The 24922-nt window shown below is 45.9% G+C and overlaps 1 protein-coding gene across 4 annotated transcripts in view; it reads left to right on the top strand.

Annotated features, from left to right (window-relative positions):
- Kat14 (lysine acetyltransferase 14) overlaps positions 1-12625 on the top strand; it is a 33940-nt gene extending 21315 nt beyond the window's left edge. For all 4 annotated transcript variants that reach the window (XM_021156070.2, XM_029474092.2, XM_085833677.1 and 1 more), the window contains exons 7-10: positions 5606-5742; positions 7317-7492; positions 8935-9125; positions 11597-12625. In XM_021156070.2, coding sequence (XP_021011729.1) covers positions 5606-5742; positions 7317-7492; positions 8935-9125; positions 11597-11770 — 678 coding nt within the window. In that variant the 3' untranslated portion in view covers positions 11771-12625. The remainder of the gene's footprint in view (positions 1-5605; positions 5743-7316; positions 7493-8934; positions 9126-11596) is intronic.
- Positions 12626-24922: the final 12297 nt, after the last annotated feature.

Here is a 24922-nt window from a genome sequence, read left to right as displayed (position 1 = left end):
ATTCCACTGGGGACTGCCGGGCTGCCCCACCAGCAGCGGTTTCTGTCTCCTCTGCTCTGCCCTGTTGTTTTGAATTGGCATTCCTCGTGTGGAAAGGTGCTGATGTGAGTACTGTCGGCTCTGTACGCTAGCCACATAGTCTGTGTGGGGACCGAGACCTGCCTGTGATGGACGCAGCTGTGCCCACCCCAGTGAGCTCATTTACTAACGGGTTCAGGCTGGGCTTGGCCTGCAGGGATCCATCACCACGACTGCTCTAGGTCCTAACTTAAGATGTGGTTTTCTGTACTGTTAAGTGTTGTGTTGATGGCCCCTCCCTTACTGCCTTTCCTTGCTCTCTTTCCTCTTGTGTTGTTTATATAAATGTTAGTGGACTCTGATTTTTTTTCTTTATTTCTCCCTGTACTAACTTCTTGCTGGATTCTTTCTTTCTTTCTTGATTTACTTATTATTATAAATAAGTACACTGTTGCTATCTTCAGACACATCAGAAGAAGGCGTCAGATCTCATTATGAATGGTTGTGAGCCACCATGTGGTTGCTGAGATTTGAACTCAGGACTTTGAGAAGAGCAGTCAGTGCTCTTACATGCTGAGCCATGTCGCCAGCCTGGGACTGCTTTCTCTAGCAGTTCTTTACAACATGGTTTCTTTTAACATACATACATACATACATACATACATACATTTATGTATTGTGCACAGCACATATGTGGGGTCAGAAGACAGCTTGCTGTAGTTGGTTCTCTTCTAGCACATGGGTTTTTAGTGTTGGACTCAGGTCTCAGGCTTTACCTAATGAGCCATCTCACCATCCCTAAATATGAACTTTTTGAGGAATATTTTGGAAACCTGTGTGCCTAGAATATATCTTTACTTCACTTTTTTATTTAAAAAAAAAAAAAGATGTATTTATTTATGTGAGTACACTGCTGCTTTCTGCAGACCAGAAGAGGGCATCAGATCCCATTACAGATGGTTGTGAGCACCATGTGGTTGCTGGGAATTGAACTCAGGACCTCTGGAAGAGCAGTCAGTGCTCTCAACCTCTGAGCCATCTCTCTTGCCCTTTATTTCACTCTTAGATCTAAACAATACCTTACAAAGTTTTAGTTTTGTTTTCTCCTTTGACATTTTGAAGTTGTAACTTCATTGTCATTTTATGCACTGGTTACTCCTGAGGGGACAGGGTCTCACTGTATTGCGCTGAACTGGAACTCAGGTTTGCCTGCCTCTCTTCTGAGTGTTGGAATTAAAAGTGTGAGCTACCTTGTCTTGCCATGAGAACCCCATTTCCAATGTTAATTAATTAATTTTTGGTGGGCTTTTTTTTTTTTTTTAATTTTCCTGTCTTCTGGAAGCTTCCATGTTTTCTGTTTCTGATCTTCAGTGTATTTTCACTGCTTTTTCTGTCTTTCGTATCTGACTACTCTACTCTTGGGTTAGCAGTTGTTGTGTGAACCTTTCCTGGGGAGAAACAGATGTCTCTTGGCCCCAGTTCTGCCACCAGTAGTAGACCAAAACAGCAGTTCCAGTCGAGTCCTTGAGTTTAATTAGGGTCCCTGCTTAGTTTGCATACCTATTGCTGTGAGAAAATACCCTGATAAAAGTGACTTGAGGGAGAGAGGGTTTCTCTTGACTCATGGCTCCAAATACAGTCCACCGTGGCGAGGAAGTTGGAGCCTGTAGAGCTTGAGGGAGCTGGTCAGATGGAATCTACTGTCCCAGCTGGGCAATGGCCCCACCCACAGTGGGCAAGTCTTCCCTCTTTAGTTAATGCCATCCAGATAACCCCCAGCAGGCATTCCTAGATGTCAGTTTCCCAGGTGCTCCTAGATTAAGTCTCATTGACAGTTAACACTAGACATCACAATTCCTTGCAGGAATGGAAAGGTTACCTACACCTGATGGGCAGCCATACCACTGGAGGGGAAAACCTCTGCATTAACTGTTTATAAATCTTGGGCACAGGGCTGGAGAGATGGCTCAGTGGCTAAGAGCACTGGCTGATGCTCTTCCAGATAGACTGAGTTGAATTCCCAGCAACCTCATGGTGGCTCACAACCATCTGTAATACGTTCTGATGCACTCTTCAGGCATGTAGGTGTACATACAGATAGAACACTCAGGCATATAATAAATGAATACATCTTAAAAACGAAACAAAAAAAGGTATGTGCCACAATATATATCGGCTGGGCCAATAAATACTTTTAAAAAAGACAGTCTCGGGCAGAGGTGTGACCTCATGAGCACCCTGTATTAACCATTGACCATCTATAGCTTGGAGGAGGGTTGTAGCCTCGTGAGCCCTTCCCCACCCTCTGGGGATAGTTAGTGAGCCCAATCTTGTTTAGGTCTCCTTCAGGTAAGCATAGCTGCTGATGGGTCTAGAGGGCACCGGCCATGGCGTGCCTGAAGGGTGGCATTCCACGGCAGAGGTGTTGTCTGAGCTTCCTCCATCTGAGGTGTGTCGGACCCTAGTCAGAGCTGTCACTGCTGCACGCCTGTTTTATGTCCCCTTTCCTTCTGCTGTTCCTGTCATCCTTTCCTGGTTTCCCACAACTCTGGGACATTCGATTCCACTCATTTATAGTCTTTTTCCTCTGCCTTTGGTTTGGGAAGGTTTTGTGCAGCTGCTCAAGCTCAGAACGACTCTTCTAAACTATGCATAGAAGCTTATTGATGAGTCCACTGTCTAAACAGGCTTAACTTCGGTCGCTATTTTTGCCCTCTGCATTAATCTACTTCTTTCTTAGGACTTCCAGCCCTTTTTAAACTACCATCTGCTCTTGCATGCTCGTCCCTTAGAGCATGTAACATATCAACTACCACTGTTAAATGTCTTTCCCAGGAATCTCAGTATCCCAGCACTGAGTGAGTGTGCTTCTGGGGCTTGCTCGTCTCTTCAAGTGGTCTAGCCATGGTGGCTCAGTGTTCTGTGAAGTACGAGGCTCTGTTCCATCACATCCATGCCCCCGCTGCACCCCCATCAGCTCAGGCAGCTGCCCCTCCCCACACTCCCAGGCACCCATGCTACTGTTTTATACCTCCAGTGTACATTCCTGGGATATGGAACATTCAGTTCACCACAGTGGTGCCTTTCCTCTGTCTCAGGAAGAGTCCAACAGACACTCAGAGCAGCCCCTGAGAGAGGTGTAATGAGGCCTTTCTAGGCCCTCTGGTGCAGAGCCTGCTCTGTTCTCATTGCATTGTTAGTTCTAGCCAGCTTTTCCTTCTAGGCTTTTCCTCAGCCTGCATTAGTAAAGAAGCACATTTAACGCTGTCACATGTCACCCGACTTTGAAGCTGTTTTTTCACCACCACTCTGCGATTTGGTAACTTGAGTAGTACGAGCCAGGCACTATTCTAACTGGGATGCCAATGCTAGGTAGGTTTCTGTCCTCTGCAGCTGACATTCTCAAACAGGGAAGTGACAGGGTTAGCTCACTAAGCTAAGATGCACTGACTGAGGGCATGTGTGTGTCTGTGTGTGTGTGTGTGTGTGTGTGTGTGCATGTGTGTCACGGAAGGACTGCTGTGTTCCTGGGAATTAAAACCAGCCTCTGAGGGAGGTAACCTTGCAAGAAGTGCTGACAAGGAAATGCCAGGAGGAAGAAAACTGGATGGAAGGCCAGACCCAGGCCCTGAGACATGAGAAATACTGGTAGCTGTGATGGGAACATCCTGATGACACAGGAGTGTGGTTCTAGGAGGAGAGGCCAGAGTGTGACAGAGTCAGGTCTTGCAAGTTCCCTGTAAGGCACAGTTGAGGACTTTGAAATGTATTCTGTACATACAGTGGGAAACCATATAGGAATTGTGAGCCAGGGGGCATGAGTTGATGCTTGCTTTTTAAATAGAGTCTTACTGTGTAGCCCTGACTGGCCTAAATCTTGTAGACCAAGCTGGCCTTGAACTCACAGAGATCTGCATGTCTTTGCCTCCCAAGTGCTGGGATTAAAGGTGTGTGCCACTATGCCTAGTTAGTTTATTTTTAAAAGAAGTGTGTGGCCTCTATGTGGAGACTGGATGGTGTGGGACAAGAATGGGCCAAGAGGAGGCAGTGATGGTGGTCCAGGCTTGGTGGACCGTGTTTTGGAGAAGAGAAGAAGTTGCAGAGGTTAGCGGAACTTTGTCACATCCATGAGATTCTACAGGACTCACATGAGACTGTTAAGGGGAAGAAATTGTTCTGTGGACTGATGGCTCTACAAATTATCTGGCATGGCATTGAAAGCCACCCCCAAACTTGGTGACTTGATGTAATGAGTACTAAATATGTCTTGAACTTCTGCCTCTGCCTGGCCTCAGCAGAGTGGCTCTTTTACTTTGTGAGTCATTGGGGCCTGTGGTCATCCACTAGCCTAGCTGTAGCCACCTGGAAGCTACATGTGCGTTGTGCATGGGGTGGAAGACTTGGGCTTGAAGTGCCAGGCGTTGCTTCTGCCACTCTGATCCGTCAAAGTTCTTTACAGCCATTATACCTGCAAGGGTGGTGGTGGTGGTGGTGGTGGGGTGTTGCTAGTGGCTGTGTTTGGAAACTGCTTGTGCAGCCTTGAAGATTGCTTTGAAATTCACTTGAAGCCTTGGAAGAATTTCAAAGCTGGCTTTTGAGGAGTTTGGTGTCCAGGCTAGAGAGTCTGGAAGCAAATTACAAAGGAAGAAGCCTTGCTCTTTTCAACAAGTTATTTTCCAGGCTAAGAGCAAACGGACTCTAAAAGACAACTCAGTTTCTAAGCTTCACCTTGACACTCCCTTTGTGAAGGTCTTTTCATCTTTGTTGGAGTTCTTTGCTGTTGCAGCCATAATTGCGGTGTTCTGTTGCTACATGACCTAGGGCCTCAGGTTAGCCGTCCTCAGAAGCGAGCAGCACCACCAGTGTGGCCAGTTCATGTCAGGAGCTTCTAAAGCAAGCATGTGAGACCTAGGAGTTCTGTCCCAACTCCTGCCCAGCTAAGGCCACATCTATGCCTCGTCTCTGCTGGGTGGGGCCTCCTTCCTGTGGCGACAAGTTTAGGGCTAGTAATCAATATCACTCCCATGTTTGCCATATTTATTTGCTGTAAAGAGTACACAGTCACCAGGTGTGGTGGCACACGCCTTTAGTCCCAGCACTTGGGAGGCAGAGGCAGGCGGATTTCTGAGTTCGAGACCAGCCTGGTCTACAGCGTGAGTTCCAAGACAGCCAGGGCTATACAGAGAAACCCTGTCTCGAAAAAAAAAAAACCCAAAAAAACAAAAACCAACCAAACAAAAAAACCAGATTGGCATTCCTTAATGATCCCAGAATAAGAATATTATAATAAAAGCTTTAAAAAAAAAAAAGAGTACACCGTCAGTCAAGGGGGTGGGGCATTGGGCCTGTTGGTTGTTAACCATCATAACATAACAACATAAGGTTGCATAATAAATAGTAAATAGCCCACCTATGTTAGCCTTTTTTTTTTCCCAGACCTGTGAAGTATATGTCAAAACTTTACCTTTCCAATTAGGTGATCCAAAAAGACCTACTCCTGACACTCAGAAAGATCATTCATTAGATATAAAAGACAACCATTCTTGAATAGTTTTTAATTTTTATATAAACCGTTTTCTTCTCACAGACTGCCTTACCAGCCAGGAAAGGATTCCGGCACCAGACCACCAGATTTTTGTATCGTTTGGTGGGATCAGAAGATCTGGCTGTGGACCAAAGTATTATCAGCCCTTATACTTCTCGGATCTTGAAACCTTATATCAGGTAACCATGCTGTCAAGGGTGTCACGGGGAATGATGTTGGTTTCTATACTCATCCTTCAAGGGTAAATATAGCCTGACTTGGAGCAGGTTCAGGAAAGCACAGACAGGGTGGTCCTTTGAAAGAGGTAACAAAAAGCAAGACTGAGTTAATCTCTTGTACTTATACTTTTGGTTTTTTGAGATAGGGTCTTCAGTTACAATATTTATAAGCTGCACGCCTAGATTGGGCAGATTTACCACTGCGCTGCTCCACTCTATTCCCCAGTTATGAGAGCCCTTGCTACTTGCAGCTTCTCTGGGCCACAGGGTTTTTCTCCAGGATCTTGCTACACAGCCCCGGCTGTCCTGAAACTCACTATGGAGATATGGCCGGCCTCGACACACAGAACTCCGCCTTCCTCTGCCTCCCGAGAGCTGGGATTAAAAATACGTGCCACCACACCTAGGTCTTGTTCACTATCTTAATCATTGTTTTAGTCTAAATGCCACAATTATTTAATTTATTTAATAGTCTGTGAACTGAAAAGCAAAAAAGGAAATTGTCTTAGTTGAGCAGACATCTAAACTGAGCACTGGGGCAGATTCTGTTCTCTGAGGTTTTTTTCTTTATGGTACGTTCTGTGTGTGTGTGTGTGTGTGTGTGTGTGTGTGTGTGTGTACGTGTGTGTACATGCACACATGCATGCAGGTGCACTCTCCACTCACAGTGGAGAACTGTGGTAACTTTGGATATCTTGCATTATCACTCAGAACCTCTTTTATTAAATTTAATTAATTTTGAGACAGGGTCTCACTGTGTAACATTGGCTAGCCTAGATCTCAGTGTGTAGATCAGGATGGCCTTGAACTCAGAGTTTTGCCTGCCTCTCTGCCCCGAGTGCTGTGATTAAAGGCATCTGCCACCACACCTGAGTCACACTTTATTTTTTGATGCAAGAGTCTTTCAGTCAACCTGGAGTTCCCTTTTCAGGCTAGACTGATGGCGTGTCTGCTCCCCATGCACTGTGTGCCCTGCTTTTACATGACTTTTACATGGTTCAAGTCCTCACACTTGTATGGCAAGCATTTTACCTACTCAGCCCTCTCCCCAGCTCCATTCTCTTTGGGACGGTTTCTAAATAAATGCCATCTAAGCAGTGAGTAGAGGCCAAGATCTGCCAGCAGCCTGATCCTCCTTGCCTAGCACTGCGTTTCTGGGCAAACTTGAAGAGAGATCATTAGCAAAACTGCTGTAGCATTTTCTCTTCATGATCTCCTGCGGCCAGCAGAGTTGGACAGTCCCTCCTTTGTCTTCTGATCATGCTAGAGAAGCAGCCCTGTGTCGGGCACTTCTGAACATATCTAAGTGCAGTTTGTGTTTCTCACTTCACCTCATGTAGTCCCTGGTGGGTATCGGAGGGGTCTGGCTTAATCTATGTTCAGAGTGAATTCATAAGGATTATATCTGCATGCTAGCTAGCATATAAAGAAGTGTGACTTTGTATGATATTGCAAGCAGTTTGCTGTGCAATAATGAGCTATAGTAATGGGTGTTTTTCTTGACTTTAATTTATTTATTTTCGATGGTTCTGGAGGCGTGATTATGAGACAAAGCCACCCAAACTACAGCTCCTGTCACAGATTCGTTCCCACCTGCACAGGAGTGACCCTCACTGGACACCTGAACCTGATGCACCTCTCGATTACTGCTATGTCCGACCAAATCACATCCCAACGATCAACTCCATGTGTCAGGAGTTTTTCTGGCCTGGTATGTTTCTACTTCCAAGCCAGGCAGATTGATTTTTCTGTATGTAGTTTATTTTACCCGGCTATGTTTTAAATAGTGTCTGCCATGTGACCCTAAGCTCTTTACTCTTGACTTTATTTAGTCTGTCTTTACTAACATAGAAATATTAAAGCATAAATGCTTCTCACTTTCCTAAGTTCCAGAAGCCAGCAATTAAAGTAATCAACAGTGTTTTTGTTTGTTTTTCTCCTGTTTGTCTCTGCTTCCAGAATAAAAGACTCATTCTGTTTTGATTCTGCCTATGTTTAGATATCAGGTAATGTCTCTCCAAGATACGGACTCACAGCCGGCATGTGGACAGTTTTGGTTTTGGCCTAATAGTTCTTTTAAGTTTTGTTGTTTAGCTATTAGAGAGTGTGAGGACACCCAAAAGGTATTTTTAAGAAGCCAATTGCTCCCTGACTTGAGAAGCCAGGGCAAGCCAGGATTTTTTTGTCATTTCATCAGCCATCAGTCCCATGATGACCCAGGCCATCAGTCAGCAATTTCATTGATAAATATGAGCATCCTCTCTGTGGGCCAGCTCTGAAACCTATGGGGCACATGTGTGTCACAGATTTTACCAGGGTTAGAGCCCTACCCTGCTTATAGTCTGACAGTGTAGTTCCATCTCTAGGGAAGGAAGGTACCAGGCCTAAAAGTCACGTTCTGAGAGCATCCGCTATATCTGGCCCAATGTTAGATATTAGCCACACGTTATAATTTTTATTTTATTGTGGAAGCTTTCATGGAAAGCTTGTCAATGGTGTGTAAGTGGGATAAAGGAAAATTCTATCCGCAGGCTCATGAGATGGCACAGCAGATAAAAGGGTTTGCCATGCAAACTTGCATCCTGAATTCTGTCCCCAGACTCTACAGTGGGAGGAGAGAACTGATTCCCCACAGCTGTCCTTGGACTTCCACATACACACATACCATGGCTCATATAGCCTCACATACACGACAATAATGATAATAAAATTTGAAGGGAAAAAAAAGAGAGAGAATGGTATTGACACTCTCAGGGACCTTTACTCCTGCTCTGTCAGGGCTCGGTCTGTACCTTGACTTAACATATTGCAAGAAATGAGACATTTTAAAATGTGCCAAGTCACACACACGGTAGACAAGGCTGAGTCAAAGCCAGGTGTGTCCATTCTGAACCTGGAGTGCTCTCTGCTACCCAACCTGTCCTGTCGCTCTGCTTTTAACATATGTACTTAGAAAAGACTATGCTAATTTTGATATTTTCTAAAATGCATTTTTCTGATCTGAATGTGTGGTATCTATGGTAATGGCTTTGCCTCCAATTTGGGGAATTTTTTTAGCATGCAGGTGTAACAACAAATACAGGCTGAACAGCTTGTTTTTCATTCGTTCCAAAAGGCCCGTGGTCTGAGTGTCTGGCTGGTTCTTTTCTTTAGGCATTGACCTGTCTGAGTGTCTGCAGTATCCAGACTTCAGTGTTGTAGTCCTTTATAAAAAAGTCATTGTTGCCTTTGGCTTCATGGTTCCTGACGTGAAGTACAACGAAGCTTACATCTCATTTCTGCTTGTTCATCCTGAGTGGAGGAGAGCAGGGATCGCCACGTTCATGATCTATCATCTGATTCAGGCAAGTTCTCTCTGCTTATGATTCAACCCTAACTTAAGTGATGATGCTTTCAGGGTTTCCCTGGAAAATAGAGGAGGCATGAGGAGAGCTGGCTTGTCCAGTGTAGTCCAAGCAAAAGAAAGCCATTCTTCCTAGTCATGAGACTACAGAAGCACACGGATAAGACCTCCAGCCCCTAAAGTAAGATTTTATTCTTGGCTTCAGAGAAGCCCCTATGCAAGCATGAATCATAAAAGAGGCTGCAATAATCGCATGTGAGGCTGTACACACGCCCTGCCTGTAGTGATACTGTTCTGCTCTTAGAGTAAGCCTCTCATGACTTTGGGGAGTGGGCATACTGTTTATAAACATTTTATCACAATTGAATAAGTACATTATGAATGAATGAATGAATGAATGCAATAGGGTTTTTTTCCTCCTGTAAACAAAAGATTGTTTTGTTCTTTAGGCAGGATGTTGACATGAAACTGGTTGGCATGGGTCTTAACTGTGTCTTAGTCAGTGTTCAATTGCTGTGAAGACACAATGACCATGGCAACTCATATAAAAAGAAAAGGATTTAATTGGAACTTGCTTACAGTTTCAGAGGTTTAGTTCATTATCCTTATAGCAGAGAGCATGGTGGCACACAGGCAAACATGGTGGCTGAGAGTTCTGCATCCAGATCTGACGTATCTGGCAGGAGTAAAGAGTTACTGGGTTGGCTTGCAATTTTGAAACTTCTCAGCCCACCTTCAATGACACACTTTCTCCCACAAGGCCATCTTTCTCTCGAAGAGTGCTCTGCAGGTCTCTGGCTCTTTTGTTAGCAGCAGGGGCTGGAGTAGGGTGGGGTGATAATTCAGAAGGCATCCTTTGTGCTTAGTGTGAGGCCTGGCATGAAGCCTGCTCCTTAGTCACTCTTTGCTCTGTTTGTTCATCTTCACACTGTGGGCGTATTTGTACCCCAAAGAATCTGTAAGCCCAAGGGCCCACATATGGGCTCAGTCTGTAGTACTGGTCATGACCATGGTTAGCTGTCTGTATTGACTATCTAAAACCACTGCCGGCACCCATAGTCCTGTGTGCTCACACCATGTTGCTGTCCTTGGCACAAGAACGGTGCTCTCTGTCTCAGATGTGTTAGGAGTCACAGTGAAAAATAAATAAAAAAGAAGGAAAGTTCTCCTGTGTCCCTGACAGCCAGAATCATCAATTTTAAGGACTGTCAACTGCAGCACTTGGTTCCTTCCTCATTAAACAAGTTCATACCTGTATGGCTAATTAAAGAATCTAAAAACATGTCTTTATGATCACAGAAACATCTTTGCCCTTTCTTTGTAAATACAGAAGTCTCAATTCTGGGAAGTTAATTCTGTCAGATATAAAGGGACCTAAGGACGTAGGGTTTTATGATATTCAGGCTTTGTAATTAAAGATTTAGTACTTTGAAGCTATGTATATACTACTTTGATTGTTTTCTCTTTTTTTTTTTTTCTTTTTTTTTTTTTTTTGGTTTTTCGAGACTGGGTTTCTCAGTATAGCTCTGGCAGTCCTGGAGCTCACGCTGTAGACCTGTAGACCAAGCTGGCCTCGAACTCAGAAATCCACCTGCCTCTGCCTCCCGAGTGCTGGGATTAAAGGCGTGCGCCACCACGCCTGGCCTTTGATTGTTTTCTAGCAGTTCTAGGGAAGGAATTATTCCAGGCTTTGGAGATGGTATAGCTGTCATCCAAATGGAAAATAGGAATTCTCACTCTGCAGTTCTTCAAGGTTGTCATATTACTGGTACTGATATGTCTGATATTTAGACTTAATTGAACTACAAATGCAGTAATATGGAGGCTGGAGAAATGACTCAGTGAGAAAGAGCACTTCCACTGAACCTGATGGCAAGTTTAATCCCTGAAACCCACATGGCAGGGGTAAAAAAGTGACTTCCAGTAGTGCTCTTAGCTCCCAAGTTGTACAGCGTGGCATGCTCGAGCCCACACACAAACATTCACAATGATAAGGAAGTAAAATGTCATTGGAACGATGAAACAGCTCTGGAGAGATGACTTGGCTGTAAGAGTTCTGACTGCTTTTCAGAAGACCTAGGTTTGGTTCCCAACACCAACACGGTGGCTCACAACCATCTGTAACTCCTGCACACATGTGGTACATGGACATTCACTCATGCATGTAGTAAAATAAAATATAAATAAATGTAACATAGTAAAGTATCCTAGTAGCCTTTTGCCTCGGGGTAGAAACAACCCTCCAGAGTGTGTGACTCCCTTAGACTCGGGGACACACAGTCATCGGTGGAGGACTGCTAAACTGTCAGCCGTTGCTAGGCGCTGCAGTGCTCAGGGCTTCCAGCACTGGCTAGATGCTGCCGTGCCTCAACCCCGTTCCGTTACCCCACTTGCTTCCTTCTTAAGAATGTTTCGTTTGCTCATCCTCCCTCTGGCCCTGTGGCTTCACCTTGTGTCCTTCACTTTTGGCAGACGTGCATGGGCAAGGATGTGACTCTTCATGTCTCGGCAAGCAACCCCGCCATGCTGCTGTACCAGAAGTTTGGCTTCAAGACCGAGGAGTATGTTTTGGATTTTTATGATAAGTATTACCCACTGGAGAGTACGGAGTGTAAGCATGCATTCTTCCTGAGGCTCCGACGCTGAGCTGAGCTCTGCTCTTCCCAGCAAACGGTGGATGCTGCCAGAGAGCAGGCCTCAGAAGCCCTGCAGGCCCTTATCCTTGAAGTGGGCCCTGGTCTCCTGTGGGTAATAGCCTCCATATGGTCCAGCCGGGTGAGTGAAGCCAGTGGTACAAGTAGGCAGTTCTGCCACCCAGAAACCATCCAGCAGGCCCCGCGTGGCCTTCCAGCAGTATCGTGGACTCCACTGTAGACCAGAACCAAGTGACTCTGCCATTCTCTTCCCATACAATGAGTGAGCACAAAAGAGCCTCTAAGCTGAAGAGTTTGAGAATGGGCCTGCTCATCCTACGTTAGAGCTCAGGAAGTATGAAAGATGTTAAAGATTGCCGGTGCCCTCCCTGTCCCAGAACAAGAGGTTATGAGGGATCAGGAATGATTGCAACCCTGTTCTCAGCCTGTGCTCTGTTGTCGTTGAACCCCAGAGGACTCACAGGGCACTGAAGTCCTTTTGTCTCTTGCTGACTTTTGTCCCGTTCAGGAAGAATATACTCGGTGTCTGTCTCCACGCTGCTTTACCTGATCTACCTGTCAGCAGCTCCTTGCAGGGACACTGACCTGATACAAGGAGTTTACTCTTGGCCTGGAAAATAGCTTGAGAGGAACACTTGAGCTTGCCAGGCCCTTCTCATGCTCAGGACAGTTGCACACAGGAGTGGAGGTGTAGAACGGTGCAGGCAGACCTGGCTGCGCTCGCTGTCCACCTCACGAAGCTGCTTCCTGTGTTGCACATGTGGAGTTGGACTACAGGTATATCTTAAGTGCATTCCAAAAGCATCAGATATTCTCCAATAAAAATCCTTACCTGCTACACCTCACAGCCAGGGCTGCAGCCCAGTCATTTGCACTCAGCTTGTCTTTAATTAGGAACAATGGCTCCTTTCTTGCTTTGTGGATTCTGAGTTGGTTTGAGAATCCAGAAAGAGCTGAAAGCTTTATAACAAACTGGTATGCATTTTTAAAACCACCCTGTACAGCACTGTTTAGATCCTCTGTTCATAAACCCCACCTGCAGCTCGAATTCCTGTGTTGATGGGAGTGTTGCCCTGTCATTTGGAACAATAGTCAAGACTGTTTCTTTGCAAAGTCAGAGCAGCACCATCTAGAAAACATGTCTTCATGTTTTCTTCCTTCCTCCCGAGCACTTTCTGCCTTTTAAAGGCTTCTGCTGATAAAGGGTCCTAAGCCCTGTCTTACTTGCTTGTTTCTTGCTCTGATAAGACACAATGACCAAGGCATCTTACAGAGGAGTTCATATGGGGCTTACAGTTTCAGGGGTTCAGAGTCCATGACCATCGTGGTAAGGAGCATAGCAGCAGGCATGCATGCATGCATGGCACTAGAACAGGAGTTTAGAGTGCTCACCTTGAGACACAAGCATGGAGCAGAGAGAAAACTAACTGGGATGGCGTGGGCTTTTGACCTCTCTCAAAACCCATCTATAGTACCATGCCTCCTCCAACAAGCCCACACCTTTTAATCTTTCCCAAACTGTCTTACCAACTGTTTCAAATATATGAGCCTATGGGGGCCAGTCATTCAAAACATTATATACCCTATGAAGTCAAATGGAGAAAGCCTTCCCAAACCTGGAAATCAGCTGCCAACTGTCTTAGGTGAGTGGCTGGAGTTGACTATCTCCAGCTTCCTGGTGCTGAAGAAGGCTGTGATTGCTTTAATTCTATTCCAGATCTGTTTTAAGGTCCTTTCCTTTCTCTTTTATACAGGGTAACTGTATCTTTTCCATTTTACATCTTTTTAGAGATTGATTTTTTTCATGTATGTGAGTGTTAAAAAGTAAGTGTTGGTGTTGTGTTTACAGTCAGGACCTGTTTAGGTACGTATCTCTGACAGTTACAGATAGTTCCAGAATTACTTCACATTGATGCCTAATGTCAGTCTATATTAGGGTTCTTAATATGAACAGAATTGATAGAAGAAATACACATATATAACAGAAACATTTGTCAATTACTATTCCAAATATATACAGGGGGAGATTAGACTGGCTTACAGGATGTGATTTATGTAGTCTGACAATGGCTATCTGATGATTGTTTTTTTTTATTTTTTGAGACAGGTTTTCTCTGTGTATCCCTGGCTGTCCTGGAGCTCACTCTGTAGACCAGGCTGGCCTCGAATTCAGAAATTCTGCCTCCCAAGTGCTGGGATTAAAGGCACGCGCCACCACTGCCTGGCCTCTGATGATGTTTTGAAAAATGAGAATCGAGTAGTTGTTCAGTTCAGAAGGCTGGATGACTTTGTACTCCCTACCTGGTGTTGGAGTCCTAGAGGGTTCCTGGAGCACTGCCAGTCTGTATTGGCATCCTGAAGACTTGTATTTAATGCTGGCCACAGCAACAGGATAGACAAGTTTACCACAGGAGCACCCAGTGGTTACCTCCAGGTGTAGTCAGATTACAAGATTAGCCATCACAGGTCCATTTCTCCTTATTGTGACACAGTCACATCTCCTTATATCGAGCTTAATTTACAAATGAAAACAACAGCCAGGTCATAATTCTGCCTATGTCCCACATACAGCTGTAAACTTATCACATACTTTAGAATGGATAGCAAAGTCCTTTGAAGGATTCTTACTCTTTTAATTATTATATTGATTTATAATACTTAACCACTGATGTTATCTCAGTGTTACAGTAAATGACAATAGATATCTGTTTAATCTGTGTGTCTATATACACAGACACATTCTTTTTTTTTTTTTTTCGAGACAGGGTTTCTCTGTGTAGCCCTGGCTGTCCTGGAACTCACTTTGTAGACCAGGCTGGCCTCGAACTCAGAAATCCACCTGCCTCTGCCTCCGAAGTGCTGGGACTAAAGGCGTGCGTCACCATGCCTGGCCCGGCTACACAGACATATTCTTAACAAAACAAGAAAAGTATTTGTCATGTCTGTTACAATCAGTTTCCCAGAGTCTAGTTAAGTGAATTTCGTACTTTAGAGGCCTCATCTGTAAAATGAGTTGATAATACCCACCTTGGAGATTTGTAGCAATAGGCACAGGGTCAAGAAAATCTTAAACAGTTGGGGTGTGTGTAGCCCCATGGAAGAAGAGTTGGCTAGGGTGTGCAAGGATTGGGGGTAAAAAAACCAAACATCAGAAATCAGAATTGGCTGGTTGGTGGTGGTGCACATCTTTAATCCCAGCACTCGGGAGGCAGAGGCAGGCGGCTTTCTGAGTTCGAGGCCAGCCTGGTCTACAAAGTGAGTTCCAGGACAGCCAGAGCTACACAGAGAAACCCTGTCTCAAAAAAAAAAAAAAAAAAGGAAATCAGAACTGGGCTGGAGAGATGGCTCAGTGGTTAAGAGCTCTTCCAGAGGTCCTGAGTTCAATTCCCAGCAACCTCATGGTGGCTCACAACCATCCATAATGGAATCTGATGCCCTCTTCTGGTGTCTGAAGACAGATACAGTGTACTCATATACATAAATAAATAAATCTTTAAAAAAAAAAAAAGCAGTTGTGCACACAGGTCAGAAGTGCATCAGATCAGGCCAGGTGGTGCATGCCTTTAATCCCAGCACTGGGGAGGCAGAGGCAGGGAACAACTGAGTTCAAGGCCAGCCTGGTCCACAAAGTGAGTTCCAGGACAGCCAGGGCTATACAGAGAAACCCTGTCTCAAAAAAAAAAAAAAAAAAAAGAAATCAGAACTTCTCACAAAGCTTAGCAGACTGGTGTCAAAAGCCGCAGCAGTCTTACTTGCTCTGACTGCACCTGGAGAGGGGGCTGTGCTCAGAACTGCTCATGCTTTGGCTGAGCAGGGAAGCAGTACTGCCCCAGGCACTGGGCCAGCAGAGCCAGCTGAGCTCTGCCACTTGCTCTGTTCACTCTTCTTCGTGCCTAGAACATTTCTATTTATCACAAATTGTCACATCATGCCCACATCCTTCTCTCTGCCTGGATAAGTGAAGGAAACTCTTAATATTTAGAGTCCTCCATTGTTTACAGGGTTCCCTGTGTTAGAGGACCCCTGCAAAAGTAAGTAAAACTGGAAAATTTTAGTTTCTGTGAGCTGAAGAGCAAGATGGATAGTAGCTTAGCTAAGAAGCTGGAGGGAGGCCTGTATTTGCTTTCCAGCCTCAGCTCCTATGTACCGGCTCCTTGGACCTGTGCAAAGCGACCTGGCAGCTCACCTAGGGATCCCGTAAGGAGTGAGCACCCGAGCTGTTTCTGGCCTTGCACTGCCCACGGGGTCAGGACTGGGACAAAGATGGAGTGTCCGGCTTAGGTTTGCCATGCTGCCTGGGTAGTCAGTAGAGTGGGCTATGAGGGTCAGATAGGCCCATGGAAGCTCTGGTCACAGCCTCAAGTACATTGCATTTATAGGGTTTGTACATGTTGTGCTGACTCTAGGGAGACCACTGCACTGTAGCACAAGCTGTGGCTATCAAAAAGAAAAAGGGAAGGGACCGAGAAGAGGGCAGGTGGAGAAGCAGCAAGGCTCTAATGCTGTGTTGAGGTAGCTGAACATGTTAGCTGCACTGGGAACTCCAGCCAGGACTTGGCTTGTGCTAGCCAAGTTTTGTCACTAAATATTCCTTTTCCCTGGCCCTCTGCTCACTCCCAGTTTGTTCTTGATGCCTGTGCTCCCTACAACAAATCACATTTTATGATATTAAGAGATGGGTTTCTCAGAGATTGTGAGGTCAGAACAACACAGTAGAGCATGGTGGTGTGTGCCAGTAACCCCAAGGCCAGGCTGGGTCAGACCCTGTCTAAGCAAACAAACAAACAGATGGGTTTTCCTTCCCCCTCCCCCCGGGACAGAGGACAGTGGGTTGGTTCTGTCACTGAAGCAGTAAGTAAGCCCTCCCCAGACGATACATCTCAAACATGAAGTTCCTACAAATGTCTGCGGCTTCAGTCACCCAGTCTGGCATTTTGTCCTAAATGTTCTAGGATACTTGCCATTCTTCCTTGGTAGCTCTCTCAAGTTGCTAGTTCGGCCTCTAATTGCCTTCCTGATATCTACCTTCAACCCAGTGTCAGGCAGTTGAATTTATTTAACACACACACACAATGTTTACACACACGTGCATTGCAGTTAACATATTTGTACTTGTTTTTTCACTATGGATTGGGCTTTTTACTTCTGTATGGATTCCCAGAAGTGGAGTTCTTAGGTCAGAGCATGTGTACATTTTATTGCTAGTTTCTAACTGCCAGCAGTGTTCATTTATAAATTAAGGTACATGTCACATCTGAAAGCTGCCACAGTTAGAGTCTGGGAAGATGGAGGTAGTGCAGTCAGTAAAGTGTTTGCCTACAGCATGAGGACCCAAGTTCTAGCTCCACTGCTAATGTAGTAAGCTGACTGTAGTGGTGCACACTTGCAAATCCACAGCTGGGAAGGAAGAGACAGGATAGGGGCTTGCACAATAACCAGCATGGCCCGGTCAGCAAGCAATGGGATACAAGCTCAGAACTTGATTCTAAGCCAGTGGCTCTCAACCTTCCTAGTGTTTTGCTACTGCTAAGAATTGTGATGTAGATAACTGATGTGTGACCCCTGTGAAAGGGTTGTTTGACTCCCAAAGGGGTCGGGACCCACCAGCCCCAGGACCTCAGCTTTTGTCCCTTGCTCAGAGAGAGCAGAGGGACCACCCTTCATGTCTCTTCTCCCGGGAGAAGCGGCTTATTAGTCTTTGCCCCTTTCCTCCCTGCTCAGGCCAGCAGGACAGAGTAGAGGACGAATGCCCTTGATGGCAAGCAAGCCTGTGGTCGTGATTGCTTTCCAGGATCGAAAATGTGTAAACAGATTTGAGCCAACTTCTACAAGTTGTTCCCTGATTTCTGTGTGTATATATGATACACCTCCAAAATAAATGAATGTAATTAAGAAAACCAGACTCCTGGCTTGTGACCCAAAAAGCCAAGTCCAAGTCCAGAGGCAGGCAGACCTCTGAGTTTGAGGCCAGTCTGTTCTACAAATAGAGTTCCAGGCCAGCTGGAGCTGCAGGCAAGGCTGAGACCCATCTAAGCAAAACTAGACTCACTGGCCTCTGTGCTCCAGAAGTCTAAACCCTTGTGGGAGATGTAGAAGGCCAAATGATGTTTGAAGAAAGCTGGTCAGAGATTCCCTGGGCCAGGGACCATGAGGAGAGAAGGTGTGAGGGGTGGAGCTGGGGTAAGACTGCCGAGGGGAGTGAGGCAATAGTCTTAGGAGGTAGCAGAGCCCCAGGTGCCTCCAGCCAGGTATTCTGTTGCACTGGGTGGGCAGAGGCAGGTGGATATTCAAGTTCAAAGCCAGCCTAGTCTACAGACTGAGTTCCAGGACAGAGAAATACTGTCTTCAAATACCAGGGAAGGGTGTGGGGTGGTTGTTGGGGCTCATCAGTTGTTACTACACCCAAGTAAACCCAGAAGCAGTGTGCTAGGCCACAGAACTTTAGCTCATTAGCATTGTGACTTGGGCAAGTAACCTAAATTTCCTTAGTGTTTTAAAATTTATTTTACGGGGCTGGTGAGATGGCTCAGTGGGTAAGAGCACCCGACTGCTCTTCCGAAGGTCCAGAGTTCAAATCCCAGCAACTACATGGTGGCTCACAACCATCCGCAACGAGACCTGGCGCCCTCTTCTGGAGTGTCTGAAGACAGCTACAGTGTACTTACATATAATAAATAAATCTATACTCAAAAAAAAAATTATTTTACATTTGGTCTGGTGTGTATGTGTATGTCTGTGTAGGGGGGGTGGGGTGGGCAGGAGTTAATGCACATATGAGTGTAGGTGCCTGAGAAGGCCAGAAATGCATAATCCTAGAGTTAGCGTATTAGGCAACTATGAGCTGCCATGTACCGAATTTGATCATCTGTGATAACAATACGCAATCTTAACTCCCAAGCCATATCTTTCCAGTCCTAGAGATAAGAGATTTAATTTTCTTCCCTCAGGATCAGTCCATATGTGCGTGTGTGTTAGGGGAGTTCCATATACCCTTCTCTTCTGATTTCTAAATCAGTTCTCGTGTGAACAGAAACAAACCTGGTGTGAGTTCAGTTTAATGAGGTCGATGCTGTGCTGTGGTTATGTGATAGACTGTCTTCACACTTAGGAAACTTTCCCAGAAACATCTAAGGTAAAGTGCTACGGCACATGTAACTTACTCTCAAACGTAAAAATCCTGTGTGTAGTGAATGGGAGGAAGTGGAGTCTTAGGTTAGAAAAGAGGGGGCTGGTGAGATGGCTCAGTGGGTAAGAGCACCCGACTGCTCTTCCGAAGGTCCAGAGTTCAAATCCCAGCAACCACATGGTGGCTCACAACCATCCGTAACGAGATCTGGCGCCCTCTTCTGGAGTGTCTGAAGACAGCTACAGTGTACTTACATATAATAAATAAATAAATCTAAAAAAAAAAAAAAAAAAAAAAAAGAAAGAAAAGAGAAGAAGGGGTGTACAGGAACACCCTGTAATAGTTCTTCCCCCACAAGCCTTGTCTAATCCTATGCGTAGTTGTCTTCAACACCTTCTCCATACACGCATAAACCACATTAATATTTCAACACTTAAGTGTCTTTTTAAGTTAAGATTATAGTTATTAGTACAGTTAGATTCTCTCTTGACAATATACCATAAAGGAGCTGGAGAGGTGGCTCAGTGGTTGAGAGCACTGGCTGCTCTTGCAGAGGTCCCATGTTTTGAGTTCCTGTCCCTACATGCTGGTTTCAACCATTTGTAACTCCAGTTCCAGAGGGTTCAACTCTTCTGCTCTGTGGGCACCAGACACACGTTGGGGACACAGATACAGACAGGCAGAAAACCATACACATACAATAATTCTTTTTAAAAAATGTGTCGTCTGGGCAGTGATGGTGCACACCTTTAATCCCAGCACTTGGGAGGCAGAGGCAGGTGGATCTCTGAGTTCAAGGCCAGCCTGGTCTACAAAGTGAGTTCCAGGACAGCCAGGGCTATACAGAGAAACCCTGTCTCGAAAAAAACAAAAGACAAAAAACAAAACAACAACAAAAAAACAAAACAAAAAAGTGTCGTAGAAATAAACCCCTGGGCTGGAGAGATGGCTCAGCGGTTAAGAACACTGACTGCTCTTCCAGAGGTCCTGAGTTCAATTCCCAGCATGGTGGCTCACAATCATCCTTAATGAGATCTGATGCCCTCTTCTGGTGTATCTGAAGATAGCAACAGTGTCCCCACGTACATGAAATAAATAAATAAATCTTAAAAAAAAAGAAAAAAGAAATAAACCCCTATAGGACAAAAGATAAATTCAGTTTATTTTAAAATAGAATTATATAGTAATCTGTAGGTATATGAATATCACATTTTCAACTATGTCTTATTGGTGGGCGTTTGGGCTGCTTTCAGTTTTTGCCAGTACAAACAAGATACAAAAATAAAATTTCTTGTACATATAACCTGTTGTATTGGTGCAAAAAATCCATGAGTCATGTATCAAGTTAGGTTTCTTTGGTTGGTTGGTTGGTTTTGCGCAGGGCCTTGAGATGTAGCCCAGGCTGACCTTAAAGTGAATTTCTTTCTGCCTTGCCCTTCCCAGTGCTGGTCTTACAGTCTCCATGGCAGAGACTGAAATTAGAACTTCAGTGAGAGCCAAGAAGCATGGTGACCCATTGAGCTCCAAGCTGGTTTGCTGTGGGTGTAAAGATGGTCTCCAAAGGCAACTGCTCAAGTTCAGTTACAGGAAAGCCCAGCATTTTCTAGAGGCGAGCTAGAACATCCTTCAGGAAGCTGGGTACACCAAGTTTCTCTTCAAAAAAGAAATTGTGCTCTCTCGTGGCAGGTTCCCCATATTTGGTAGGTGAGTCCAACATGACCATATGTCTACCAAACCCCACACACCTCCTCTTAGCTACTTTCTGAGAGTGCCCACTGATGATATAACTTTAACAAGTGTTTGTCAGAAATTCTCTGCAGGGCCTAGGTTCCTGTAGGTGGGCAACATATGTTTTCATAAGCAGCTGACTGGATGCTCAGGTGGAGGCAAGTCATGGTTTTGATCACCACATGGTACACGGCATCTCACACCAAAAATAATAGACATTCATGGAATGTTGCCTTGGGTTAAGCATTCAGTCAAGCACTTTGACATAGAACCACATTTAACTCCCTCCCCAGGTGTGTGAGGCGCAGGGGTCCTGCAACCCCAGGGCAGCACTCGTCTACCGCCACAGTCGTTCTGCAGAAAACCCTCTCACAACTTAGTGGATTAGAAGAACCACTTGCTATTTGTTTATGATTTGTAAGTGAATCAGGCTTTGCTGGTCCTGGTTGCTGCCCCTTTGTGGTCAGCTGGGCATCTCAGGCTCTGGAAGCTGCTGGCTGGTGTGGGCTAGGGTGATGGAGATTCTCGATCCGTGCAGTCTCCTCCAGCAGGCGTACTGACATGGGGGTTGGGGGGAGCATAAAGCTTCACAGAGTGGGAGACAGACGGAAAAGAGAGAGAGTGACAGTGGGCGGGGCGTTTGCAGAGGCCCACCTAAGAATTGGCCTGTCACTTTGCCACATTTTTGTGGGCAAAACAGGTCAGCATAGATTCCTTGGATCGACCTTACCTCTCCGGAGAAGCTGTTTAAGTCACATTGCACCAAGTCACAAACCCAGACAGAAGGGCCCTTAAAGGAGAGACGTGGCAGAAAGGGAAGGTGGTGTGCACATGTGTTGTGTCCATAGAAATGGGCAGTTGAGTGGAAAGGTTTGTGGGTGGTTTATGTAGGTGGGAGGAAGTACAGCTATGTGGCTAGGAACGTGGATGGGGGATGGGTATGTATGGATGGGTGGTGAGTGGTTGGGCCCATGTACATAGTGAGGGGCTGAGGAACAGCTCTACCGTCTTCTCTGCTGGGTTTTGACTGACATTTAGAGCAGGAAGAACCTAAGGCATCCCTTAGGATTGAGATTCTGAGAACTGAGGTTCACACTGAAGGGAGACTGGCTCTCTAGTCAGAAATGTTAACAGTGTGAGTGAGACCTGTGCTGAAAGTGAGCAGAGCTTTCCGCTCTTCAGGGAGAATGTGCAGGGCCAAACTTGAAGGTGCCATTCAGCAACAGAGCACAGGCTGGTCAATTTCCACACTTCTCACCTCTATGGTCCCTAGACATTCTACCATTGACCCACTGAACCTCCCGATGAGAGGTGCTGGGATCCCAGGATGACCCTAGGAGCTGACAGTGAGGCAGCTTCAGGTAAGGTCAGGAATGCGTTCTGCAGGCCTAAGTCTAGGCTGCTAACAAGTCCTCCTCTCCTTTGTTGTGGGTCAGTCTAGATGGATGGCTCTGTAGTGGATCCATGTTTGTAACCAGGACTTGTGGTGAGGGCTCTACACCATCCCAGATTGGCTTCCTGGAAGCCGGACTGTTCATTGTGCCTTTGTCTAAACCCCAATTCTTGCTCTGCCCCCCCCCCCACATCACCCCCCCCCCCCCGCCTAGTGAGGAGATGGGATAGGCCCCAGTTGTGAGGGCTGGTCAGCCTTCTAGAGGAGGACCAGGAAGCTCCAGCTGCTGCCTGGCCTGCCCCATACCTGCCAGCTCCAGACACCTGCGTGTTCCTAGTTCCTTGAAAGGTTTCTGTTGTTTGTGCCTGCGTGCTGACTTCTTACCTGGGCATCTCAGATGTTTAGAGAAAGGTCAGGACCCTTTCCAATGCTGCAGAGGTTTCCGGGGCCTCTCCAAGATCCGACACCCCTTTGTCCCCACAGATGACTTTTGTTCATTCTTGACCTTTCTTTAAATGTAATGAGCTTTACCAACTTGGTGTGTGCTGCTCATTTGCATCAGCACTTCCCTCCAGGACCTGAGGTGGGACTGAGTCCTCTTCTGTGTGCCTCACTGCTGCCTCCGCCTGAGCAAGGCACATCAGGGTGCACACAGGCCGCTGTGTGACCCTAGGCAGGGTTCCCCTTTTCCCTTAGGTTACGGAGAATAATAGAACTGGGCTTCTAGGGCCACCGAGAGAATTCCATGCCCTGCTCTGATGAGGCTCTTACAAACAGCTGGAATGTAGTGGAACAGGCACATATCCGAGTCCAAGCACAGTTGCCGAGTTCCCAGGGTTTTGTGCCTCTTTGCAATGAATGACTAGAAAAAAACGATAGTTTATTAAGGGAGTGATTTGGAGGAATGTTAAAAGGTGTATTTGTTTTCTCCAGTGGCCATGCAAGAGGGGAGAGAAGAGCAAAAGGACCTTTCATATGGGCCATTACCAGTGTCCACCTCTCCCAAGTGCATACAACCTGGGCCTTTCTGAGCTTGCTTGCATGGCTGAATGATACTCAGGTAGACTAAGGGCTACAGTCTTTGGCTGTCACCTCTGCTAGTTAGTCTCTGGAGCATCGACCTCCTTAGTTCTCCCCTGCCTCAGTACCAGGTCAATGTCTGTCAAATGAAGACATGAAAAATACCTTTTATTTATCCCCCCACCTCAGTAGCTGAGAGTTGGCCTAGCCTTAACTCTCTCTTTTAGCTTCTGTGCTCAGACCTGGAGTCTCCAGACAGTAGCCTGCGTGGCCCCCATTTTTGAGAATGACATTTTATTGGTGTATGAACTGCCTGGTCTTTCTCAGCACAAGCCAGCTTTGACTTGATACCACACAGGTCATACGGTCCACAGAAGCGAAAATGTTTACCACAGGTCCCTGCAGAACAAGCCTGCTGCTTCCTGCCCAGTTCTCCAAACACTCACCTGGCCTCACCCGGGGAAAATTTGGCCTCCGTGGATGCTGTGTGTTCAAATGGCTGCCCAGTCTTTTGAATCCCAAGTGCTTCCCTGACAGTTCATCATGGCTCAGACTTTGTTGGCTCTTTGTTGGGGGCAGGGTAGGGGCCTGAACTTGTGATCTCTAAGAGTGGGGGACAGGTGAGAGGGGAACAGACAGGCCCTTTGGGAATCTAAGGCCACACAGAGAGAGGCTAGCTCCCTCCCTTCTTGCCAGGCAGAGCACAAATAGCCTTGTTTGAAGTGCATTATTAAGAGCTAGCCTCAGGGCTAAGCTCTGGCAGCCCCCTCCCACAACCATCTCATCTCTAACCTAGCTGCTGCAGGAGGTTACTCTGGTAGGCGCCAGAGACATGCAAATAAGGTCCAATTAGTATGTAAATCTAAGCCTCAGCTTTCAGTTTACTGAGTTTTTTGCTCAGGGCCTTGATGTTATCATTCTTAGGACCCTGGACCAGAAGGACTGGAAATAAAGAGTTCTGTGTAAGAAAAGCAGTAGAAGAAAGGTCTCTCTCTCTCTCTCTCTCTCTCTCTCTCTCTCTCTCTCTCTCTCTCTCTCGTGTATGTATGTGCATGTACAGGTTAATTTTGGGGTGTCATTCTTTAGAGATGGTCTCTTCTTGGCCTGGAGCTTGTCAGTTAGGCCACTGAGTCCCAGGGATCTGCTTGTCTGTCTCCTCCAGTGCTAGAATATGGAGCACAGCACCAGCCTCTCTTTTTCAGGAACTTTTCTTTTTCTGTAGCCCCAAAGGCTCAATGTCAGTGCACTTACCTGGAACCACCTCCAAGTCCTATTGAGCCAAAAGGATGAAATTCAGAATGCTCTGCTACTCTGTATATTGAAAGTGGGTTGGCCGGAGGATGGCTTATTAGGTTCAGATCCTCAGCGCCCAGCTGGGCACCATGGCTCATGTCTGTTACCCCTGCACTGGGTGCAGTGGGGGGGGGGGGGTAGTGGGGGGGTTACTTACCCAGGCTAGCCAAAACAGCAAACACCAGATTCAAAATGTGAGCGATTCTGTCTTAAAAAAAAGTAAGGTTTAAGACTAGGTGTGGTGGTACATGCCCAGAATTCAGCACTTGGGATAGAGATAGGAAGATCAACAATTTAAGGTCATCTTCAGCTACATAAGTTCAAGGACAACCTGACTTCACAAGACCATGTCTCAAATACACCCTCAAAAAATGCATATGTACACACACACACATACAGTGGAGCGCATGAAAGAAGATACCTCTGCCCTACACATGTATATATATGCACTTGTTTGCACACCTGCACACACACACAGCAATAAACCCCAACTTTCTTTTTTAGAGAAAAAATAAAAAAGGCCAGCAAGGCATAAGCCAGGCACTGGTCCTTTAATCCCAGTCAGTACTTGGGAGACAGAGCCA

This window comes from Mus caroli, unplaced genomic scaffold (assembly GCF_978045245.1).
Source record: "Mus caroli unplaced genomic scaffold, Mus_caroli_1 scaffold_2, whole genome shotgun sequence".
Lineage (NCBI taxonomy): Eukaryota > Metazoa > Chordata > Mammalia > Rodentia > Muridae > Mus > Mus caroli.
The sequence above is the reverse complement of the archived record's forward strand: the minus strand, read 5'-3'. Positions and strand labels throughout refer to the sequence as shown.